The sequence below is a fragment of the Lonchura striata genome, chromosome 9, assembly GCF_046129695.1.
Source record: "Lonchura striata isolate bLonStr1 chromosome 9, bLonStr1.mat, whole genome shotgun sequence".
In the NCBI taxonomy this organism is placed as follows: Eukaryota; Metazoa; Chordata; class Aves; order Passeriformes; family Estrildidae; genus Lonchura; species Lonchura striata.
The window spans coordinates 15,086,277-15,109,950 of record NC_134611.1 but is presented as its reverse complement, the minus strand read 5'-3'; the positions used below and the strand labels follow the sequence as shown (position 1 = coordinate 15,109,950).

The 23,674-nt window shown below is 58.0% G+C and overlaps 2 protein-coding genes and 1 long non-coding RNA gene across 3 annotated transcripts; 2 read left to right on the top strand and 1 right to left on the bottom strand.

The window, feature by feature from the left end:
- Window positions 1-1,185: 1,185 nt before the first annotated feature.
- Window positions 1,186-17,027, bottom strand: LOC144246761 (uncharacterized). The gene is made up of 3 exons (XR_013340447.1): window positions 16,956-17,027; window positions 1,744-1,797; window positions 1,186-1,670 (listed from the first exon to the last, which is right to left on the bottom strand). It is a non-coding gene; the product is annotated as an uncharacterized LOC144246761 (long non-coding RNA).
- Window positions 3,051-16,208, top strand: TIE1 (tyrosine kinase with immunoglobulin like and EGF like domains 1). The gene is made up of 23 exons (XM_077785393.1): window positions 3,051-3,613; window positions 4,077-4,364; window positions 7,729-7,839; window positions 7,947-8,102; window positions 8,194-8,325; window positions 8,615-8,755; window positions 8,953-9,081; window positions 9,468-9,613; window positions 9,756-9,900; window positions 10,155-10,313; window positions 10,479-10,616; window positions 10,703-10,993; window positions 12,061-12,351; window positions 12,870-13,063; window positions 13,279-13,489; window positions 13,642-13,752; window positions 13,855-14,045; window positions 14,181-14,294; window positions 14,445-14,515; window positions 14,767-14,807; window positions 14,929-15,025; window positions 15,275-15,374; window positions 15,618-16,208. Exons 1-23 carry the CDS (start codon window positions 3,568-3,570, stop codon window positions 15,687-15,689), a joined length of 3,375 nt encoding a protein of 1,124 aa, XP_077641519.1. The 5' UTR covers window positions 3,051-3,567; the 3' UTR covers window positions 15,690-16,208.
- Window positions 17,013-23,664, top strand: MPL (MPL proto-oncogene, thrombopoietin receptor). The gene is given in 11 exon segments (XM_077785394.1): window positions 17,013-18,234; window positions 20,325-20,454; window positions 20,766-20,941; window positions 21,160-21,419; window positions 21,496-21,689; window positions 21,691-21,933; window positions 22,194-22,366; window positions 22,470-22,913; window positions 23,080-23,167; window positions 23,277-23,364; window positions 23,451-23,664. Coding segments are annotated over 11 exon segments (2,130 nt in total). The 5' UTR covers window positions 17,013-18,104; the 3' UTR covers window positions 23,655-23,664.
- The last annotated feature ends 10 nt before the right edge of the window (window positions 23,665-23,674 follow it).

The window sequence follows — 23,674 nt, the reverse complement described above, 5'->3', positions numbered from 1 at the left end:
CGCCCGGGCCCCGGCCCCGCTGCCCCGGCCCCAATGCCCCGGCCGGAATGCCCCGGCCCCAATGCCCCGGCCCCAATGCCCCGGCCCCGCGGCCCCGGCCCCAATGCCCCGGCCCCAATGCCCCGGGCCCGCTGCCCCGGCCCCGCTCCTCCCGAGCCGGTGAAAGGTGGCGGTCCCGGTTACACATTAACAGCCGCGCCCATCACCTCCCAGCCCTGTGCCGCCCGTGATCGGTGGCCGGGACCGCCTGCTGCTGTCTGGGGTGCCGTGGGGGCTGCCGGCGTGGCAGCAGGACCCTGGGACGGGCTGGGGGCCTCCAGACAGAGGAGGGGACGCTGTGTCTGTGGCATCTGCCCTGAGACACCGCGCTGGAGGACAGCAGCCTGAGCCGGGTCCGGCTGCTGGTCCATGCACCTGGGACAGGGGCACACAGCCAGTCCTGGCCGGGGAACTTGGGCTGAGGCAGCAGGAAAGTATCCTACAGGAAAACAAAAGTCTTGCTGGGATTCCAGCAGAAAGGTGTTTAAAGCAAGCAGCAAACTGGCAGGTCTCCGGGCCCAGCAGCAGCAGCGCAGTGAACAGCACCTGGCCATGAAGGTCCCAGAGGATGGGAGTGCCCCACCACCTTCGGCACGCCCCACACAGACCTGCCGCTTAACAGTAGTTCTCCCTTCCAATCCTGCTGTGGAGTCAGTGAAAGTCTGAGAAATCATGTCAAAGCAGCATCTCATGGGTGTTTGCTGGCACACCAGACCTGCTCCTGTGACCACGGGTGATGGGGCGGGCGAGTGGGCAAGGCTGGCAGAGCCACAGGCCAGGCAGGGAAAGAACTGGCTACACCTGCTCCTGGCTTTGCCTCTGCAGCAAGAGGGAGCACCAAGCTCTTCCCTGCTCCCCATTCCCTGGTCCCACGCCTGCTCAGCGTCAGGAAGCCGATTGCCAGCAAGAGCACTTTGGAACTGTCAGCAGCTGGGACAGGACGGCCTCTCCTCCCCCAGCTGCCAAAGGGCTCCTCCACAGCCGCACGTCCCACCCTTTCCTCAGGGAAAGCGCTTCCCAGCAGCCTGTCCTTCATCCTGTGGGCATGTGCTGGATGCCAACGCAGCAGGCAGCTCCTGCTTCCCAACTGCCCAGGCGGGCTGGGGATGCTCAACTACCCAGTTTCCAGGATGTTCCTATGCCTGGTGGGATCAGTCCTTAACCCAGCCTTGTGGGGCCTCCCCAGGACCTGCTGAGCACATAAAATAAAACAAGCATCCAGAGAAGTAGGGCTAGAAAGTGTTGAGGCAGCTCGGTCCACTGGTGCATCTGCAGGGCGGTTGCATTTCCTATCAGGAAATGTATCTGTGTGTTATGGTTTCTGGCATGTGGTGCTATGCATTAGAATGTGCAAATGATAACAAAAAGTGATATTTTTGTCATTCTTTGGGGTTTTTGGTTTGGTTTTTTTTTTTGTTTGTTTGTTTGTTTTTGTGGTGGTTTTTTTGTTTGGTTGGTTGGGGTTTTTTTGTTGTTTTTTTATTCTGTTGTGCTTCAGCTGAGGATCATGGAATCAGCAGATATTCAGGTGCCTGGAGTTTCCTATGGATTGGGCAACTGGAGCTTTCCATGTTGCAGGAGAGCAAGTGTGGAGAGCTGCTTCAGCTGTGCCTATCTCTCTGGTGTCTTCTCTGGAGAGAGATAAACCGGAGGTGTAAGATCCTGACTGGCCACAAAACTCCCCAGAAAGGTTTCCTACCCTACCTCCACCTGAAGGAATCTGCACAGAAAGACAGCACAGCTCTTATCCAGGTACTCCTAGACAAAAACACAAGCAAACAAATCACATTGGGTCAGATTCCTCAATGGATCCCTGAGATCTGGTATGGTCTGGTGTTGAGAATGATCCCACGTGGCTCCCATTATGCAAAAAAATCTGTGCAAATAATCCCATTCTCAAATGGATCCTCCTGAAAGAAGGCATTTCACAGAGTGCACTGTAACTCGGGCTCTGTGTGATGTGCTCCCCCACAGCTGCCAGGGAAGCATGGAATGAGTTGCACATAAGCACACAGTTCTGAGCCTGACTGGCCTCTACAGACAGCTTCATTTTCCAGGCAAATGAGGGCAGCTGCACCTGGTGTCCACCTTTTTCAGATCCTCTCCACCCCTCCTGCTGTGGGGTGGCCAGGCAGCTGCACTGTGGGAGCCCCTGCTCACTGCCATCCCTCCCTCAGCATGCCATGGGCACTGTGCGGCCCCAGAGCACTCTGTAAATAGCCGGAAGCGATGAATGGATTTCCCTTTCCTCTCCATGTGTGCTTTAGATTTTTGGCCGGATACAGCATGGGCCCAGGACACATCAAAACATGAGATTCACTGCCTGGCAGCGCTGGCTTTCACATGGGAACAGTTTGGTTTGTGAAGCAGTGTGAAGTTTGGTGCATGAAGCGTATGGTGATTTCCCGGGGAATGCTTTTTGTTTGCCAGGCAAAGAGCCTGGATCCGGATGGGGGCTGGCACAGGCTCCATGGTGGGTGTGAGACACTCGGGTTGGGCTGCAGCAAGGCCATGCTGTGCTGTGCCCATGCCAGCACTGTGCATGGGAAAGTGCTCAGGGAAAGCCAGGCTTTCTCCTGCTTCCCCTTCCTCCCAGACATGTTTACCACAAACCACAGGGTTTTCTCCTTGGGCAGTGGCCACCCTCCTGTGTGAGCTGGGCAGATTGTTGGCACCCTGCCGGGGCTCCTACTCGGCCCCTTCCAAGCCGGACGGTGTCCCCAGGACGGGCCCCTGCAGGATGGGTCCAGCCTGGCCCTCGCACCCCGCCCGTGGCGGCGGGAGGCTGAGGCGCCCCGAGGTGTGCGTGGCCTCAGCCCCGCCGCACGCCGCTCCCCGGGGGACACCCGTGCAGGGCTGCTCCCGACGGCTCCTGGAGTCAGGGCCGTCTCCGAACAATGGGTGGAGAGCAGGAAACGCCGCATGGGAAACAGGATTTGGCTCCGCCGCCGCCAGCCGGCCACGGCCCCTTGGCCCCTTTCCTTTCCCTGCTCCAGAGAGCCCTTCCCACAGCCATCAGCCACGGGGCTGCACCGAGGGGATGGGGATGCCGCCGCCCGGGCGGGCTGGGGCATGAGGCACTCAACCTTGGACAAAAAGCAGGGTCGGGACACCTCCTGCCTGGGCTAGGGCCTCAGCATGGCTCAGGGAACCCTGAGCACGCAGCCCTAGCCCTGGAGGGGTGGACTGGTGCCTTTTTCTGGAAGAGCTGCCACCAGGCAGGGGACCCCAGTGGCCCCTTGGCCAGCAAGCCCTGCTCCTGAGCAGCTGGCTGGCCAAGGAGCCAGCAGAAACAGGGCATCTCGCAGTCCGTGTCCAGGCTATGCACCAAAGGAGGTTGTCCCAGCTGCCCTGGAAGTCAAGCAACAGCATGGAGAAGAGATGGGGACCACGGGCAGGGAGCACTGGACCTGAGCTGCTGCTCACATAGAGCTCCTAGGCAGACACAGCCTCCAGCTCTGACCTCCGTAGCCAGGAAATGCTGGAGATTTTCTGACCTCTGCCAGATTTGGAACAAGCTCCTAGGACATGGGACTCCGGCTTTATCTTCTACTTCTCTTCCCACATCTGGCAGGTAAATTGCTCCTTTTCATCTGCCTCAAGTGAGCAGCCCCTGCCTCAGGGCGGCTTGGTGGGACGAGGCAGCTGTGGAAGCTCAGCGGCGCCATCGGAACAGGGTAGGGAGGGAGGAAATGTCCCTTTGTGATCAGCCATTTGGAGCCCTCAGAGGCCCCTGGCTGCCTCTCTGACATGGGAGGAGAAGCACCCCAAGACCCCTGTTCTGATGCATGCTTGGCTTATGCGGGGGAATTGATCCATCTGGGGTCTCCAAAAGGAGAGCAGAAATGCATGCTGTGTCATCCCAATGTGTCTGCAATGTACCTTGCTTTGCCCAATCTGTGCCTTCTGGGCTGAGGGTGGCAAAAATGTCCTGGAAAGGGGGGGACATCTGGGTGACAGGATCTGGCCCTGAGACAGGGCTGGTGTGGCCATGCTCTTGTGGAGCTGTGACACACCCTTGTGCTCCCTCACCCCAGGGGCCATCCTGGACATCACCCTGATCGCCAACGTGCAGAGCCTGTCCCACTCTGACTTCTTCCTCTCCTGTGTCGTGGGGGAGCACGACGTGAGCTACCTGCAGATCGAGCGGGAGAACAAGATCGTGATGACACACCCTAAAATGGGCTTCCAAAACTATCGCAACCGCAGCAACCAAGTCCAGGCCAGGGGCTTCTCCAAGGCTGACCTGGTGGGGATCCTCTACTGCCTGGGGCGCACCCCGACCGAGCAGGCCCAGGTGGTCTATGTGCACAACAGCCACAACGGTGAGTGGCTTTTGGGGGCAGCAGGAGGCCCTCGCCTGCCAGTCGGGTGCACAGGAAACCTGCCTGCCCTGTGCTTCACAATCCCAGCACCAGCCAGGCTGGTGTGGGGACAGTGGTGACCCATAAGCTAGGTTTGGGGTCCACCAGCACTGGTGGAGTGGAGATGGGAGGTGGAAAGGATGTTCAGCTGGAGGAGCATGGTTGAGCCCCATGGAGGAGCCGTCTGTATTTATAATGAGGCTTGGGACAAGGGCAAGGTCCAAGAGGAAGTTGAGTGCCCTTGGAGGAGGTTGTAGGGTCTGAAAATCATTAACCAGAGCAGGGGCCAGCCCTTTGGAGCTGTGCCAGCCCATGCCCCCACCACAGGCTCAAGGGGAGGAGGTAGTGCTGGGGCATATCTTTGGCAGTCGCCCCAGGTGCTGGACAAACACCATCCCGGGGCAACATACCTCTGTTCCAGCAGTAAGGCTTGCTGAGAGGCACTGGCAGACCACACTGCAGCCAAGAGCAATGCTGGGCTCGTCTCCCACTCCTGTTTTGGGCCATAAAAATTGAAAAGGCCTCCCTGGGCTGACCAGCAGCAGGGATACTGCAGCACTCTCCCACACTGCCCCTCTGACCTCCCCTCCCTGTCCTTGAGACTTTGCAAAACTATTAGGACTGAAACTTTCTGAGATGTTTGCCTCAGGATGCTTTCTAGCTCTTTTTTAGAAAGTCTAGCTAAAACAGTTGACCTTTCGCTGAGAATAAGAGGAGGGGATACAAGTTTCCCTGCCTGGGTTAAGCACACAGCTTCAGCGAGGAGATCAAGTGTCTCCACACTGAGGCACAGAGGCTGATGATGAGGCCTAAGCATCCCCCAGGGAGCAGGGAGCAGGGCTCAGCTTTTGTCCTTGTAAAGAGGCTCAAGTTGAAAAATGACTGTGGTCCTGTGGAAATGGAGCTGGATTGTCTGAACAAGCAGGGTGGCACTGAGGAATGGAGCAGAGGCCAATGGAGAGACAGTGTGGGAGACACAACCAGCAGTGTGGGGTGAGGAGCACGGAGGGATTTCTGCACCCCAAGATGTCCTTGTTTATAAATCATGGGTGAAGGTGATGGCTCTGGGGCTCCATCCCTGGGACAGTTTTTCCCATGGTGGGGTGTTCTCAGTCAGCCCCCGCTCCTGACTCCACTTAGCCAGGCTAAAATAGTGCTTTGGAGGAGCCCCACAGGGGAGTTACAAGTGCCAAAAAGGTGTCTCTCTCACAAGTTCCAAAGAAGCTTCTATTGCTCTGTTTAGAGGAGGACTTTAAAAAATAAGGGACTTTGTAAACAAAAAATATACATGTTTGCAGGAGGGCTGGATACAGAACCCACTGAAGAGTGCGTGCCATCTCTCCTGTTTAGCCTGAGAGAACTGACCAAAGCAGCTAGGGTGATTAAACAGTGGGTGGGGAATGCTGTTAGAGGAAAGCTGGCAGCTCCCAAAAGGTCATGCATGGAGAAGAACTTAGGAAGTTTGATAAATTTTGGAAGCATTGCTGAAAAAACAAAGTAAAGAAAACCAAAGAGATCCTGAGAAGTAATTTCAGAAGTGTTTAAATCTGTCAATAAACTATCTTCTACACTTTCCAGAGCAGAAAGACACCCAGAAAAACAACTGTAGAAAAAACAGTGTTTTAAAAATTTTTGTATCTGTGTGCACAACAGAGGATTTGAGAAAACATGCTGGGGGGTCTGTCTAAAATGCCACTGTTGTTAGCAGGAGACAGATGATGAATAGCAGAACAGAGCAGCAAGACATTGCCAGGCTGGGCATGCGGTGAGCAAGGCTGTGTTGCTGCCCTTGTGAAACTATTCTCTCTTAAAACTTCTGGGTAGGGAGTTACAGGACTAAAAACTTGAGTCAGAACCTGGCAAATTAGCAGAAAGTGTAATAAAGAGCAGAATATGTGGTGGTGTGCTCCCTGAGAAAGAGGCAGCTGAGTTTGCAGTGGTAGGGTCTCTGGGGCAGCAGCAGTGAGGATGCTGTGGAAGACCAAATTGATACTCTCTGCTCAAATGCCAGGAGAAAACTGGGAAAACTCCTTTTCAGAGGTTCTTTGAGAGAAACTTTGCACCCAGGGGGTGGTAGGAGAGGTCTTTTCGTGGGTAAATAACAGACTATAAAAAGGGAGATTAGGAGTAGGAGCAGGCCTTGTCACATGAGGGAGTTCCCACTGGCATGGCACAAGGTCTTTGCATGGACCTATATCACCAGCTGTGGGTGCAAAGAGCTGAACAAGCAGCCATGCTGGCTGCTGTCCCCAAGCTGCCTGGGGAGATGATGGATGCACCATGGAGTGACAGAGAGATGGGGGAGAGATGCAGTTTGGGAGGGCTGCAGTGATGCAGTGACAGGTAAATCAGTGTGCACAAATGCAAAGTGTTGTGTTTGGGGGTCCCCAGGGAAATGTCACCTTTCGTTCCAGGGAGTGAGGTGGAGTGAAACTGAGTGAGGGCCATATCTGTGGTCCCACCACTGCAGGCTTCAAAGTCCATGGAAGAAAGATCCCAACTAGAGGGATAGGAGGGGAGAAAAGTCTGGGAAATTACTGCCAAGTGTGACCTGCGGTGCCCTTCCCTAGGCGTCTGTGGTGTGTGCTGCTTCCTCCTGGTCCTTGGCCTCAGAGGGGCAGGACACAGGGCTGGATGTGTTTTAGCTCCAACCCGGCGTGGCTCCTTTTAGTGTGTGCAAGCTGGAGTACTGCCAGGCTCCAAAAGCCAGCAGCCGCCTGGGTCCTCCTTTGTGTCTGTCCTGGCACGCCCTGGGCTTGGTTTCCCAGGCCTTAAGGTATTTATAACCCTGTTTGTGCTCAGGCTGGGGTCTGGCTGACTCACATTAATACTTCAGTTCATTGGTGCTGCACACCCCAGCACCTGGGGAATCAGGAAAACAGCCATTACAGGGCTGCTTGTCTTGGGGACTGGAGTGCAGCGTCCTGCACACTTAATTCCCCTCCCCTGCCCAGCTTTCCCTGTCTGCAGCACTCCACACCTCACCAGCAGGCAGGGTACACCATGCACACTTGTTCCAGATGTCACCTTCCCAGATTGCTGCCACCAGCATCCTGTGCAAATGGTGGGCTGTTCAGAGGGCAGGGTGCCAAATCCCATTCCTTGGTGTCTGCCTGAAGGGACTGGGAAGGGAGCCCTGTTCCTGCAGAGGCTTGGGGGGTCCTGGGTCCAGCATGAAGTGGAGAGGCAGATGTATCATGACATTCCAGCAGAAACATGTCAGGGTGTGCCCTGATGTGACTGGTCTAAGGGTGTCAGCACTGCCTTTGGATGTGAGTGTCCTCAAGGGTTGACCACTGTGCAATCTGTGCCTCCTCCTCTGCAGCCCACCTCTTCCCAGTGAAGGCCACACAGTCTGTGAATGTTGCTGAGGTGGCCACCTTCTCTGCCAGGATCCTCAAGAGGAAGGAGACAGATGTTATGTGGAAAAGAAACGGCAAGTAGTTCCAAGAGCAGAGACAGGGCTGGAGCTGCTCCCAGTTGGTGCCTGGTGCTGGCCCAGGGGGCACGGGAGGTTACAGATAACCCTGTGTCCACTTGCAGGTACCTACTACCAAACCACAGACCGGGGTGAGGTGCAGGATGACCATGTCGTCCTGACACTCCCCAATGTCAGTGTCAGCGAAAACGGTGTCTACAGTGCCACATTCATGGGGGACAGCCCTCTGTGGAGTGCCTTCTACCGCCTCATCGTGAGAGGTGAGCAGGGCCCTGGCTGCCTGGGGGCTGGGGACAGCCGTACCCTGTGCTGCAGCAGGTGGCACTCTGGACCCCTCTGCTCTCTCTGCAGCCTGCCCTGCAAAGAAATGGGGACCATCCTGTGAGAAGGACTGTCCCGACTGTCTGAACGGCGGCATCTGCCATGACCACGTTGGCGAGTGCATCTGCCCTCCAGGGTTCATGGGCACCCGCTGCGAGAGAGGTGCGTTCCACCTGCCCAGCTGTGGGTGCTGTGCCCAGGGCATATGCGGGGGTTCTCTTGCACCCCTAGACCTGGGCACTGTGTCTAGAAATACCGTGTTCATCCCCAGCGCCTCCCCGCCCTCAGTGCCGTCTGTTTCTGGGCGGGGGCTGGAGGATCCACATGGGTCCCATGTCTCCTCGAGTTGGTGATATGGGGCTTGGGGCACCCGAGCCAGCTCTGTGCCATGCACAAGGAGTAAGTGCATGGATGTATGGTGGGTGAGGGCAGACCATGCTTCTTTTTCCAGCCTGCCAGGAAGGCCAGTTTGGCCGCAACTGCCAGGAGACGTGCCAGAGAGCCCAGGGCTGCCGGGGGCTGAGCTTCTGCCTTCTCGACCCTTACGGCTGCTCCTGTGCCTCAGGCTGGAGTGGCTCCCGCTGCGACCAAGGTACAGGGACATGGGTGGCCATGAGCTCTCCCACTCAGCTGGGCTTCCTCCAGGGCCTGGCTGCTCTCCAGCAGTACCTCTGCAAAGCTCTCCACATCTGAGGGTCCACATCTGAGTAGCACTGCTGCCTGCATCAGCTGCTTGCTGTCTCTGTGGTCCTGTGCCAGGGATAGCAGTGAGCTCTCCTCTTCCCACAGCCTGTCCCTCAGGATTCTACGGCCCTGACTGTGCCCTGGAGTGTGCCTGCCAAAACGGAGGCAGCTGTAACCGCTTCAGTGGCTGTGTCTGCCCCACAGGCTGGCATGGGCAGCACTGTGAGAAGTCAGGTGAGATTGGCACGGGGCTGTGGCAGGTTTCCATGCCCCACCCTCAAGTGGGCGCTGGCTCCTTCCTCACCAGTGACTGGGAGGGCCGCTGGCTATTGCTCTCACCAGCTGGTTCAGCAGGACCCCTTGTCTGTGGAAAGAGACTCCAAGTCTGTAGACCCCAGGACACTGCAAGGGGAACATCTGATCTGGCATCCCAGCATTATCTGTGCTGAGAGTGTTGCTGAGCCCAGCATGTGGGATGGGGATCAGGGCTGGACCACAGCATTCATGACCATTCCGTTGGCACCACAGTCTGGCTGTATCTGTGTCCAAGAGAAGGTGCCAGGCTTTCTTGTGCCTGGGGAGGAGCAGGGCCAGCCCTAATGTTGATTTCTGTGTACCAGACCGGTTTCCCCAGATCATCCAACTGGCCTCAGAGCTGGAGTTCAACCTGGGCTCAGAGCCCATCATCAGCTGCATAGCCATTGGCAACCCACTGCCCACCAGGGACAGTGTGGAGCTGCGCAAGGCTGACGGCACTGTGCTCAAGGTACTGCCCTGTGCCCTTACCCCACCACCATCTCCATGTTGACAGCCTCCTCAAGAGTACCTGGAGCTGCTGGGCAGCTTCAGACTCATGGAGGCTGAGCCAGGGGCAAAGTGAAGGACTGACAGCACCCTCTGTGCCGCAGGTCATCAAAACCATCATCGAGCCGAAGCAGATCACCTGCGAGTTTGAGGTGCGGCACCTGACAAAGGCGGACACGGGGCTCTGGGAGTGCCGGGTCTCCACGACCGGGGGCCAGGACAGCCGGAAAGTCAAAGTCAATATCCGAGGTGAGGAAAGTGCGGTGGCATGAGCAGGACAAGCCAGGGTTGCTGGGGGAGGCTATCAGCATGGTGTGGCAATACCACCCCCACGCCTGACGGGGTGCCTCCCATTGTGGGCTACAGTGCCGGCAGACAGGTTTGGGTGATTATAAAAGACTTTCCTGACAAAGCTGGAAGGAGCCAAGAGGTGGCAGAAGTATCCACACTCTGCTCCTTCTTGCTCCCAGTTCCACCAGTGTCATTCCCTTCTTCCCCTCAAGTGCCACCAGTGCCCTTGAGCGCCCCCCGGCTCTTGGCCAAGCAGAGTCGCCAGCTGGTGGTGTCACCTGTGGACAGCTTCTCTGGTGACGGACCCATTACCTCCATCAAGCTCTTCTACAAGCCCAAGGATGACAATTCAGCATGGTCATCCATTGTGGGTATGTGTCTGCAGGTCTGGGGGACACAGATAGAACTTGTGTCGGGAGGTGAGGTGGGCAGATGTCTCCATACCAGGCCCGCTGTGGTGATGCTCAGGAGGATGCTGGTGGCAGGGCAGACTGTGGATGATGGGCCTGGTTTTGATATGTCTTCTTGGTCAACAGTTGACAACAGCGAGAACATTACCCTCATGAACCTCCGGCCAGTGACCGCCTACATTGTCAAGGTGCAGCTGAGCCGGCCAGGGGCTGGTGGGGAGGGCAGCAAGGGTCCCGAAGCCATCATGGTGACTGACTGCCTTGGTGAGCCTCCATGTCCCTGACCCTGACTCTGACCCTGCACAGCCTGGATGATGTGCCGTGAGATATTGCTGCCTTTTTGTTTGCAGAGCCCACAGTCAAGCCTGTGATCGAAGGTTGGTCCATAGAAGAGAAAAATATGCTTCATGTCAACTGGAAGTTGCCAAGCAACCATGAGCCAGCACATGGGTTCATTGTCCACCTCTTCGACTCTGCAAGGCGGTTGGTCTCTGAGAAAAACATCACATCCATCTCTGTGCTCTCCGCCCGCATTGGGGACTTGGAGTTTAACAAGGAGTACAGGCTGGAGGTGCTGGTGTACCACTGCACCAGCCTGGGGCCACCCTCTGACCCCTATAAGGTCATGATCAACAGTAAAGGTGGGTCCAGTGGAATGCTGGGAACTATAACAGGGAAATACAATGATAAATCAGTTATAATTGTAACAGCAACCATCCCCAGGCCTGGCTGCTCCTTGTCCCATCTCTGATAGAACATGAACAGCTGTTTGGGGAAAATGGGCCTGCCTTTCCTCACTAGACCTTGCAGACTCCAGCACCAAGGAGCTGAGAAACATCCTAAGCTGAATGTGACATTCAGGTCATCATGAGTGATGCTCACAGATCTGTTTTCTGCACCATTGCCCAAACCCTGATGGACCTGTCTATACTTGCAGCCTTTACAATAGGCTAGTATTGTAGCCTATTGTAAAGGCTACTTTACAACTAGTAAAGTTGTACTAGTTTGTAGCAAACTAGTTTCTCTGTATACTTTATACTCTGCATGAAAAAATATTTCTCTTTGGTTTGCTTTAACCCTGCTGCCAGGTAATTTTACTGTGTGGTCACCAGGGCCTGGGGAGCCCTGCAGTCCCACCTGCAGGCACACATACACACAGCCCCTGAAGAAGGTACAAGACCATGTGGAGATGGAGCACCAGCCTGACCAAGCTTTCTGGCAACCACGGGGAAAGGCATGCATAAGGCCTTTGGGGAGGCTGGCACTGTATGGTACACATTGAGAGGACTGGTAGACATCAGACTTGAGGGATGAGAGGTTTCCTCTGCTCTCTGCTTGTAAAAGCTTGGTATGATTTAGGAATTTGGGGTTAGGGATGTGGGCAGGCAGGAGGGGGCTCAGAGGAAGTGATGGGCAGGCAGTATGTGACGGAGGCCTGAAGAAATAAAATGTCACAAGAATGCACAGGCATCTAGACCTCAGATGGTGTGGCTGGAACATTTGGGAGTACTGTCCTGCTTCAGTATGGTACATGGAGAGTACCTCCACCTCCTCCAAGCAGGGGCCAGAGGTCCCTGAAGATCCCTCAAAGCTGACCTGGCTCTGGTTGCCATTGCCATCCACAGGGTCCAATCCTAACATCAGCACTGAGCCCCAGCAGCACGAGGAGCCCCGTTCTGGGACTGACACTCTCCTCTCTTGGTCCCAGGGCCCTCCTCCCCGCAGTTGCTCTCGGCAGAGCCCGTGTCCGACACTGCTGTCAGGCTCTCCTGGCAGGTGCCTGAGTACCCCAATGGGGGCATCACCAAGTACATCGTGGAGCTGCAGCAGGTGGGGAGCACCAGTGAACCCCAGTGGATTGACACCGACAGTGGCGCCGAGACCACCAAGATTGTTGGGGGCCTCAATTCCAGCACCAGCTACCAGTTTCGTGTCCGTGCCAACTCCCATGTTCCAGGGGAATGGAGCCTGCCCGTGAAAGCCAAGACCCTTGGGGATGGTGAGAGGGGCGTTCCGGCAGGCAGGGGGCTCACAGCTCTGCTGCAGCATGGGCTCAGGTTCTGGGTCAGCAAAAGACTCTTGGGGTGCTTGTGGTAACCTCTGAGCATGGCTCTGAAGCAGCAGCCCAAGACCAAAACTCTTGATGTCTTAAGAAAACCTGCTCCTCCTAGTCCTACAGGGGCAGGGGTGGCATGATGACAGCATGGAACCTGCCTTGGGCAGCAGGGGATGTGAATCAAGGGGCTGGGGGAGCAGAGCAGAGTCAGCATGCAAGGAGATCATGGCTTGACCCAAAGCTGGTTGGAGGTCCCTAAACCAGTGGTTCAGTGTCAGGAGCTGGGCTGTGGCAGTTTCCCCTCTGTGCCACTCTGGCACCATGAGCTCAGGATGTGGTGATGGTATCTTCACTGGGGGTCTTGGTGCTAGGAGAAGGCTGCTGTCATGATGGTTGGCCACTAGTGCAGGCCAGGCAGGGCTCAACCATGGACCACAACCCTCCATCCCTCCTTTTGGCAGGAGTGCTGAGCGTGCCGCCCAGCCTGGGCAGCCAGAGCACTGAGCAGGCGGGAACAGACCAGCAGCTGCTCTTGGCCATTGTTGGCTCTGTGTCCGTCACTTGCTTCACCATCCTCTTTGCTCTCCTGGCACTTTTCCTCATCAAGAAGAATTTTTTCCACCGGCGCCGCACCTTTACGTACCAGTCTGGCTCGGTGAGTGCCGCCTGCCCCACCAGGAGCGTGTCCCCTGCTCCCCACGTCCCAGCCCGGTCCAGGTCACGCTCCATAGCCTCCAGTCCGGATGCAGCCAGACCTCACTTCCACATGGAGAGGGTGCGGAGCCCACCTTTGACTCCTGTCTTGCTGGGACTGCCGCATGGGCAGAAAGGTGCTCAGTGCTTCTAACCTCACCCTCTTCCATCTGCCAGGGGGAAGAGACCATCTTACAGTTCAACTCAGGGACCCTGACCCTGACACGCCGGCCCAAGCCACAGCCTGAGCCCCTCAGCTACCCCATCCTGGAATGGGAAGACATCAAGTTTGAGGACATGATTGGAGAGGGCAATTTTGGGCAGGTAATCAGGGCCATGATCAAAAAGGACGGCCTGAAAATGAATGCAGCTATCAAGATGCTGAAAGGTGAGTGTTGGGGGAGACAGGCAGGGTGGGCTGAGTTCTGCAGCTGTGTTCTGGGCCATGCTAGTGATGGGGAGCATCAGGAGTCCTTTGCAGAGAAGCAGAGGAAAGGCCCCTGTTATAGCCTGAGGTGTTCATCCCTTCTTTGCTTCCAGAGTTTGCTTCAGAGAATGACCACCGGGACTTTGCTGGGGAGCTGGAGGTGCTGTGCAAACTGGGTCATCACCCCAACATCATCAACTTGCTGGGTGCCTGTGAGAACAAGGGTGAGGGCTGTCCCATTCTACCCTGCCCCACAACCTCTGTCCAATTGTCAATTCCTTTTTGCTGGAGAGAGCCTCAGTAGCCAACCTCCTCCTGCCCCCCAGGCTACCTGTACATTGCCATTGAATATGCTCCGTATGGAAATCTCCTCGACTTCCTCCGCAAAAGCCGAGTCTTGGAGACAGACCCAGCCTTTGCCAAGGAGCACGGTACTGCCTCCACCCTCACATCCCAGCAGCTCCTCCAGTTTGCTTCAGACGTGGCCAAGGGGATGCAGTACCTGAGTGAGAAGCAGGTACATCCCAGCAAGCCCCTCAGATCACCCTCGCCCTGAGGCCTGGGGGTTCCCCATCGAGGCACGAGGTCCCTGAGGCCCGCAGGAGGGAGCGTGCTAGGGAGTTAGCTCCTGCTAACTGCTTTTCCCTTTCAGTTCATTCACAGGGATCTGGCAGCAAGAAACATTCTGGTGGGAGAAAACCTGGCCTCCAAAATTGCTGACTTTGGCCTCTCCAGAGGGGAGGAGGTCTATGTGAAGAAGACAATGGTGAGCCAGGAGTGAATACAGCCATCTCCATGGAGCAGGATGCCCACCATCAGTGTGACCAACCCACCATGGCAGGAGTGGCTGCATCACAGCTGTCTTCCACCCAGGAGGCACCCGTTCAGCCCTGATGGTGGCTCTCTCTTTCCCCAGGGCCGCTTGCCAGTTCGCTGGATGGCCATCGAGTCCCTCAACTACAGTGTGTACACCACCAAGAGTGATGTGTAAGTGCTGCGGGCAGGGGCACCAGGCTGGGGAATGGCTGTGGCCACCTCTGCCCCTCTCTGGTGCAGTCAGAGAGGCAATGCTCTTGCTCTGGGTGCTGCAAGGGCAGGAGGTGATGCTGGTGCATCTCCCTGAGGAGCTGCTGGCTCAGCCCAAGTCTTGGCTGCCTGTTCCACCCTGGGCTTTGCCCTGTGCCCATCAGTGGGCACAGCTGGGCACTCTGTCACAGCCTCAGCTACTCTCCTTTCAGGTGGTCATTTGGTGTCCTGCTCTGGGAGATTGTCAGCTTGGGTAAGGATCTTCCCTGCCCCCTGCCTTCACTCAGGTCCCTGTAGGTCCAGTTATCCTGGGGCCCTGAGGGGAACACCCTAGGGACTGTCACCTCCTCAGCCTCTGTGTGTCTCTGCTGTAGGGGGGACACCGTACTGCGGGATGACGTGCGCCGAGCTCTATGAGAAGCTGCCCCAGGGATACCGCATGGAGAAGCCGCGCAACTGCGACGACGAGGTGTAAGTGGACAGAGCCTCGGCTGGTGGTGGCACCCACGTAACCCTCCTGCCCCATAGGGCTGGCACCAACTTTCAATAGCTTCTGCTTGGTTGCCTCTGCATTGTGGCTGAGGGATGGGCTGGGGTCCCACAGCCAAACACCTTTCCTTGGCTTTAGTTTCCTGCCTGCTTCCCCCATCTCCCACAAGGAGCTTTTCTGTCCCCTCTCCTCTTGTGCGCACTGAGCCGCCCACGACTCTCTGTCCCCAGGTACGAGCTGATGCGGCAGTGCTGGCGTGACCGCCCCTATGAGCGCCCTCCCTTCGCCCAGATCTCCATGCAGCTCATCCGCATGCTGGAGGCCAGGAAGGTGAGTGGTAGCACCTCAGTGGAAGGGATGCCCACGGGGCATGGGGCTTTTCCACATGCTGGAGCATCCCTTGGCCTTGAGGACCTGACAGCCAGCTGTAGAATCATGTGTGGGGGTTAACCCCACCATCATTTTTTGGGTGCAGGGAGACAACAGGGCACGGTGCCAGTGAGCATGCTAGTGGGGACTGGAGTTAGATGTGGACATGCTCACAACTGGTTCCTAACTGGGGTTCCCCCACAGGCCTACGTGAACATGGCCCTGTTTGAGAACTTCACCTACGCGGGGATTGATGCCACCGCTGAGGAGGCGTGAGGCTGCGCTGGCACTGCTCAGAGGGGCAACACTGGCCCCAGCCTGCTGGAACAGTGCTGTGGGTCCACTCCAGGGCCAAGCAGCCAAATGGCAGTGCCCCTTCCCTGCAGCAGGACTGTGCTGTCCCCTCCCTGGCATGATGCCAGCCACTAACAGCCCCACACTGTTGGGACATGCTGGGGTGGCCCCCAAGGACAAGCAGCAGCAGGGTGCTGGCAGCAGAGCAGGCAGGAGAGGGTCTCACTCAGGAGCCAGGGTACTGCCTAAGCCCACGGACACAAATGCTCAAGCTTTGGGCGAGGGGAGAAAGCAGCAACACAAGCAGCTGCCTGCCCTGCAGCCCTCAGCATGCTCTGGGCCTGAAGTGGTGCCAGGGGTTGTGAGCAGCGCTGCTGCCATGGGTTGGGCCACCCTGGCAGGTGCAAAAGGACAGTGTTGGCCATGCACAGCCTCCAGCTCTGCAGTGGCCCTTCGGAGGTGTCAGCTCTGCCTTACAGACAATAAAGATCATGCAACAGCCGGGTCCAGAGGGGTGTTGGTGGGGACCCACTTCTGCCTCACTGACAGCACTGGGGAACAGGATGTGAGGGCCCAGTGATTTACTGCTGTGGTGGGCATTCCTCAGAATCCTGTTCCCACTGGGGTCCTCTGATAATCCCCAGGAATGCTCCAGCATTCCCAGACAAGTCCCAGGTCTCATCATGGCATGGAGATGGGTTTTCTTAGGATCCAACTGGGATCTTTCCCCCCACACAGAATTTAAGACTTGGTCTTGTCCCCAAAGGGATATGGAGAGCAGACTGTGTCCTTCCTATGCACAGCTGCCTCTTGCATGCTTAGAAATTGTTCCAGCAGCTTCCCCTCAGCTCGCTGGTCTTTAAAGCTGCCTCTTGCATGCTTAGAAATTGTTCCTGAAGCTTCCCCTCAGCTGGCTGGTCTTTAAAGGGACGGCCCTGCTCCTCCAGCTGGGTCCTGTGGAGCTGTGCAACTCCACACCCTTCCCACCCTGGCTAGCTGGCACCTCCCAGCACTGTGCCAAGCCATCCGGTAACTTCCCACATCTGGTGAAGTGACAGCTGCGTTTGACCAGCCTGCTCAAACATGTGCTGCCAGCCTCACATGCCCGTCCCTCAAGGGCCACCTGGGCTCTGCGCTGACCCTCCTGGAGGAGCTCCTGTCCCAGGCTTCGGCCCCTCACCTGCACTGCTGCTGTTTGTTACCCTGAGAGTGGTTGGACTTCATCTCTTCTGGCTTCAGCTTGCTCACCTGGACATGCCATCCAGCTGTCTGTCTGTCTTCTGCAGTCCCACGTGCAAGAAGCAACAGTGGCTCCTGCAGAGCCTGGTATCCCTGCTGGAGACACAGACATTTGTATTGACCTTCTGGGCAAGCATCTTTTATCCCCAGAAGGTCTCTGAACTCTGAACCCTGTCAATACCATTTTGATTTTCCATTCTGGCCTCCAGTGCTCTTTGGAGTCAACTGCAGCTGTTAGTGAGCAGCCGCTCTGCCCCATCCCTGAAGTCCCCAGTGAATCAGTGATGGGGACTGGCTGGCCCTCACAAACAGCCTGACATGTGCCACTGCTTCTGTACCCCCTCTGCTCCCACCTGGGAACAGTATCTGGGGCAGTGTCACAGTCCTGCTCATACCTAGGTCTTTCTTTTTTTGACAAAATTTGTCCGTGGCAACTTGGGGCTGGCTGCTCCTCTCTCCCTTCAGTGCCTCTGGTGCTATCCTCAGCTGCTGGGCTTGAAGAAGCAAACCCGGCTTTGGTGCACAGTGGACACACGTGCAAGTGGCTCCTTGTGCCCTGACTGGTGCCCCCAGGCTGTGCAATAGTGCTGTGCCCTGGCAGGGTGGGAGACCCTCCGGCACTGGAAGTAATGGACTGGCATGAGGTTGAGCATGACTGTGGGACCCCACTGGGGTGGCCCCACTCCTGCACCACCACTGGCACCTCTGAGGGCTTTGCCCCTGTGCCTGCAGCTCTGCTCCCAGCACAGCCACAGAGACTGTGCCACTGGCAGAGCAGACCTGGAGTACACCAGCACACAATGGAGGCAGATCAGCTGTTCCATATCCCATGCTCCCATGTGGCCGCAGCCCCAACAACCTGCCCTGCCCCACACAGGGGCCTCCCTAGTTTGTCAGGGTTGTTTTTCTTCCTACCCCATCCTCCCAGCATGCCAGTAGCCACAGGGCAGGACATGCTGCCTATCTGATAGGAGCAGTCTCTCTTGGCACTGCGGCCGGCAGCATTGTGGTTTCAGGCACAGGGAAGTGTTGGTGGTGGGGCGGGGTGAGCCCCCAGCCAGGCTTCCTGAGCAGCATAGCCACCACTTCCCAGATAAAGGTATTGCCTGGAGGAGCCGCAGCAGCTCCCAGGACACTGGGAAGGGCTGAGAGCGGCACATGTGGCCCCAGCACACAGGTTGCAGGATGGCAGCCTGCCTGTGCCAGGGCTGGCAGCTCTCCCTGCTCCCTACCATCCTGCTCAGCCTCCGCAGCCCACCGTCAGCCCCTGAGCCAGTGACATCCCAAGGTAGGTCCTTGGGGATATTTTCTCCTCCAAAGGATGGGCCAGAGAGGAGCTAGAATGCCAGGTGTGGGCAGCGAGCACCTCACAGCAGCCAAAATCTATGGGATTGGGAAGGGGGCATTCCAGGAGGGTGTGCAGGGAATGTTCAGGATAAGCAATGGAGTGCCCTTCTCACCTGTGGGACACCCTGAGATGCTTGGAGTAAAGAAACATCCATGCTCTCTGCAAGCAGAGCTTGGCTGCCCATGGGCTGCCCCTGAGGATGGCAGCCTGGTGCTCCCAGTCCTACTCAGGTAGCAGAGGGGCTCCTCACTCATCAGAAGTTCTCAGTTATGACATGATGAGGGTTTGAACAAGACTCAACCTCTGATGGCACAGCTCTGCACCACGGGCAATGCAGTGGCACTTCCAGGCTAACCTCAGTGCTCCTGCACCAGCCTTGTCATGATCTTGCTGTTCTGCTGGACACCCTCATCTTGGCTGATAGCTGGCTCCAGTCTGGCTCAGTGGCCCCAGTCTGGCTCACTGCACCTGCCAGAGCCACTCCCCAACTTGGTCTCATTTCAGGCTTCTCCATGCATTCTCTAAGCATCTCCCAGCCCCTTTAGAACTTTCTGTAACACCATAAAAAGTATTCATTGAATAAAACCCTGTTGATCTCCTGCTTGTCTCTCTAGCCCCACCCCAGGTCTCTGGCCAGGACAGACTTGGGAGCACATTTTGAGTCACCCCCAAAGGGACAGTGGGATGAGGGTCAGGGGTGGACTCTGCCCACAGCCTCTACAAAATCATTATGCCTTGAGCCCTCCGCTGGCTTGGCAGCACTGCCCAGGCATGGCTGATGTGGGCTGCAGAGCTGGGCAGCTGCCCTTCCTAAGAAATGGGCTGTACTCAGAAAAGATGCTCTGTTAGCCCACAGAACCAGGGTGGCCTCCAACTGGTGCCATGGGTCACTGTGCCACCGAGCTGCTGGGACCTGGCCACTTCATCTCCTGGTGCTCTGAGCTGGGTGAGGTCATGGAGCCAGCCTGAGGCCTGGGGTGGGGTAATGGGGGCAAAAAGAGAACAGGTAGGGGGGCTGTGGCGGCAATGGGACAATGGGCATGGGGAAGAAGGCAACACAGAGCTGGGAAATTAGGAACAGGGCTGGGGGGTGTCAGAGCAAGAGAAGGGACAAGGTGAGCAGGAGGACACCAAGAAGGTGGCAGGAATACCTGGGAACTGTAACTTATTCTTTGCCCAGGATGGGCTCAATTGGCAGTGCAGTGGGAGTGTAGCAGAGAATGGATGCACTCAGCAAATGTAGCAGACATTGGCAGTGGGGTCCCAAAGCTGAGGCCAACCCCTGGGGAAGGCAGCAAATGCCAGGAGGAAGAGGAGGAGGAAGAGGGCTGGAGCAGGTCACAGGGCAGAGGGAGTGGGGGAGAAGGGACTACTGAAACAATGCTGGGGACAGCAAGACCACCCCTGTGCGTTACACATCTGCATCTTGAGGCTGTCCCCTCTTCCAAGACAACAGAGGCAGACACTCATATGTCAGCAGACCTACCAGTGCTTCGGATAGAAATCCTGCAAGGTGTGATGCTCCAGTTTGTCCATGTAATGACAGGGAGCACAGCTTACTGAGGGGGACAGACATATCCCCAGGGCAGGGGTTTGGGCATCCCTCCTGCTCAGGGTCACATACCCCCACACCAGCCCCCAGGCCCTTTCCCTTTCCCTGGGGTGCTGCTCCTGCTTATCTCACTTCCTTGCACCTTCCGGCATGAGCAGGGCAGGGGTGCTTCCCCCTGATCGCTGGGCCCTGAGCTCCCCTCCGACCGCAGGCCTATTTTGGGATGTTTGTTTGTCCTCAAGGACCTCGTGTACTGAGGAGGGGGCGAGGTGGGGCCGGGGGGAGCCCTGCACCAACCACGACCCCAGTGCAAGCCAGCAGCCAGCATGGGTGCCATGTCCTTCCCCAGTGTGCCAAGCTGGTGGAGAGCACCTGTGCCACGGCCATGCTCAGGCTGCCCTGCGTGCCCGAGGTGGAAGCAGGTGAGATGGGGACAGGTTTGTGCCCAGGGGTTCCTTCATGGCCACACTCCTCCCAGACGCTGCACTGCTAGCAGGCGTGTCCGAGGACATCCTCTGTTTCTCCCGCTCCTTCGAGGACCTCACCTGCTTCTGGGACGAAGAGGAGACAACAACTGGGATGTGCCACTTCTACTACTGGTACAGCAGGTAGGAGATGGTGGGGACACAGCCCAGCCTCCTCCTTGCTGCACAGAGAGCAGCAGGGCCAGGGCAATCTGGGCCATTCCAGTGGCTCCAAGCTGCCAGGAGGGATGGAGAGCCTACAGAAGCCATACAGCAGCCACTGCACACCCTGCAGCAGTGAGGCCTTGGCTGTCCCTTAGTCCCATGGGGATGGTGCCCTGCAGTGGATTATGGCAAGGAAAGGAGCTTGGTCTCGGTGCTGTGCCCCACATTGCCTCTCCTCAAGCTTGGCCCAAGGCAGGAGGTGCTGCAAGGCCTTACTCTCCATTCCACAGGGATGTGCCCACAGAATGCGTGGTCTCCACGTGGCACCATGGGGCTGGCAGGAAGCGACATGTCTGCGTCTTCCCCAGCCAGGACGTGCGGCTCTTCACCCAGCTCCACCTCCACGTCCTGGATGCCACCACAAACCATACAAAGTATTGGCGGGAGCTCAGCGTGGATGCAGTGGGTGAGTCCCTTTGACTGGGCAATGCCCTGTGACAACAGGACAGTCCCCAGATCTGGGTCCCCTGACCTTCTGCCTACCACGGGGGCTGGCAACACCCTGAGCCCTCCATACACAGAGGCAGCCTTGGGGGGGACTTCCATGTGTCCTCCAGCAGGACCAGGCATTGCCTGGACCGGGGCTGCTGCAGGAGGACAAACACCCTGGCATGCTCTCTGCAGGTCTCATTGTTCCCCCAGTAAACATCACAGCCCGCTGGGCTGGGGCTGCAGGGCAGCTCTGCGTGTTGTGGCAGCCACCACTCGCCGACTTCCCGAACTTCTTCCTCTACGAGGTGCAGTGCTGCCCTGCCAGCTCCCCAGGGATGCCCGGCAGCACCACATTGAACCCCACTGGGCAGCACCCTGGGGACCCCTCCATTCAGTCAACTGTCAGCACCCACACACCCAGGGCCGGGGCAGCCTCCCCGGGACTGGGGCAGGTACACAGAGGGGTCAGGGATGGGCAGGGGGGTTTGAGGCCTGCAGTTGCTCCTCAGCTTGGCCCCTCTCCTGCAGAGGCTGATCCAGGCCAACACTTGGGTGGTGCTCCAGGACCTGCAGCCAGGGGTGAGGTACCACATCCAGGTGCGCAGCAAGCCTGATGGTACCTCCATGGACGGCGTCTGGGGGCCCTGGTCACAGGCAGTGGCTGCTGAGACACCCCACTCCTCTGGTGAGCAGCCATCCCCTCTGCAGGGGTGCTGGCAGGAACACACCTGGGGCTGCAGGGGGTGGGAGTCCTGTTATAGGTGAGGTGTAATGCCCAAGTTTTGGGGGCCCAAGGGGAAGCAGCCCCCTCCCTGCCCTGGCTCTCGCCTCCCCAGGAGACATCGGGCTGTGCTGCAGTACCCCTGACCTGCGGCACGTGCGCTGCGAGTGGAGCTGGGACCCTGCAGAGCCCCACAGCTCCCACCAGCTCTTCTACCGGCCACCTCCAAGCAGGGCTGGCACAAGGTAAGGGGCATGGCAGGCATATGGCATTCAGGCACATCCCAGGGACTACTGGTCCTGCTGTGTCCCAATATCCCACAGGGGCCCTTTGCCCATGCCCTGCTCTGTCCTGCCCTACCACCACCAATCTCTCCTCACCACCTCTCCTGGCCACATTGCACCTCCGACTACAAGCAGCAGTAGCTTTCCTGGACAAGTGCAGGAGGAATGCTGGCTGTGGGCATGCTTTGGTGGGACTGACTGGCTCCCTACTCCTCCCACAGGGAAGATGCATGGCAAGAGTGCAAGGAGGTGAGCAGGGGGACACAGGGCACTCATGCTTGCACCTTCCAGCCCAAGGCTGACAGTGCCATCTCCATCTTGGTGAATGTCACCCGGTCCCACATGCTGCCTACACTCAGCTACTTCAAGGAGCCCTTTTGGCTGCACCAGGCTGGTGAGTCCCAGTGCCACCACAGCCCCTGCCTGGCTCACAGGGGACACAGTGTCCCATGTCCCATTTCACAGGAGCGACACATGACTGTCCCCAACACCAACAGTGCTCACAGATGCCCCACAGTTTGTGCAGGCAACAGTGTTGCAGGGCCGGCTGAGCCTGCAGTGGCTGCCGCCCTTGGAGCTGCTGGCAGAGCAGCTGGACTACCAGGTCCGCTACGCCATGGAGAACAGCCATGACTGGAAGGTAAGGACTGGCCAGGATACCCCGAGCAGCCCTGCCCACCTCCACTGCTGACACATGGCAGGCACGGGGGCAGGCAAACCGGGACCTGCCCCTTGTGCCGCCCCACAGCAGCCATGCCTCCAGCTCGGCTCTGCCCCGCAGGTCCTGCAGGTTCCACGAGCAGCTAGGAAAGAATTCCTGGACCTGCGGCCAGGGATCCGCTACCACGCCCAGGTGCGGGCCCAGCCCAGCGGGCCGTGGTACCAGGGCAGCTGGAGCGCCTGGTCCAAACCTGTTGTGGTTGATGCCGTGGCTGATCCGGGTAAGGGACAGGGCTGGAGGCTGCAGCCAGAGGAGCCACACGGCTGACGGCAAAGGACGGATAGTGCTGGAAATGGGGTGGGGAGCACCGGGCAGAGTGCTGCGAAGGGCTCAGAGGTGGTGGGTCTGGAAAGGGCTACAGTTCCAGCGTTCCTCCTCCGATGCAGGCTGGCTCATCCCCAGTGTTACGGTGGTGCCGCTGCTCCTCTCAGCAGTGCTCCTGGGGCTGCGGTGCACCTTCCCCTCCCTCTACAGGTAAAGGGCTGTGCCAGGGGGGCGCAGCACTGAGCCTGGGCACCTTGCACGGGGCATTAGGGCACCCCAAGTCTGAGAGTACCTTCGATGCCTCTCCCTCTGTACCCAGCAACGTGAAACAGAAGCTCTGGCCGCCCGTTCCTGACCTGCACCGTGCTCTGGGCAGCTTCCTCCAGGAAAGCAGCAAGCACGGCCAGGTGAGGGGGTGGGGCCGGGCGGCTCAGCTTCCCCCGAGGGCAGCTCGAAGGGCAGCCCCTACCGCGTCCGCTCCGTGTCCCGCCAGGCCAGCGCCTTCGACAAGCAGCCGCCGGAGGAGGCCGTCCTGCCCTGCCTGCTGGAGGTGCTGCCCGACCCGCGGCGCGAGGCGGGCCCGCCGCCGGAGCACGCCGGGGGCCGCCTGTCCAGCACCGACATCGCCAACCAGTCCTACCTGCTCATGAGCGGCTGGGAGCCGCGGGCAGCCACGGCCGCCCCTACCCCGCCATAAAGTCCCGTCCCTCCCGAGCG

What these genes read in the sequence shown, in the direction of transcription:
- TIE1 (XM_077785393.1), top strand. Translation starts at nt 3,568, where the DNA reads ATGGGACTCCGGCTTTATCTTCTACTTCTCTTCCCACATCTGGCAG. An exon ending in CTGACGGCACTGTGCTCAAG is followed by an intron (nt 9,614 to 9,755) that starts GTACTGCCCTGT and finishes TCTGTGCCGCAG; the next exon opens with GTCATCAAAACCATCATCGA. An exon ending in TTACGTACCAGTCTGGCTCG is followed by an intron (nt 13,064 to 13,278) that starts GTGAGTGCCGCC and finishes TCCATCTGCCAG; the next exon opens with GGGGAAGAGACCATCTTACA.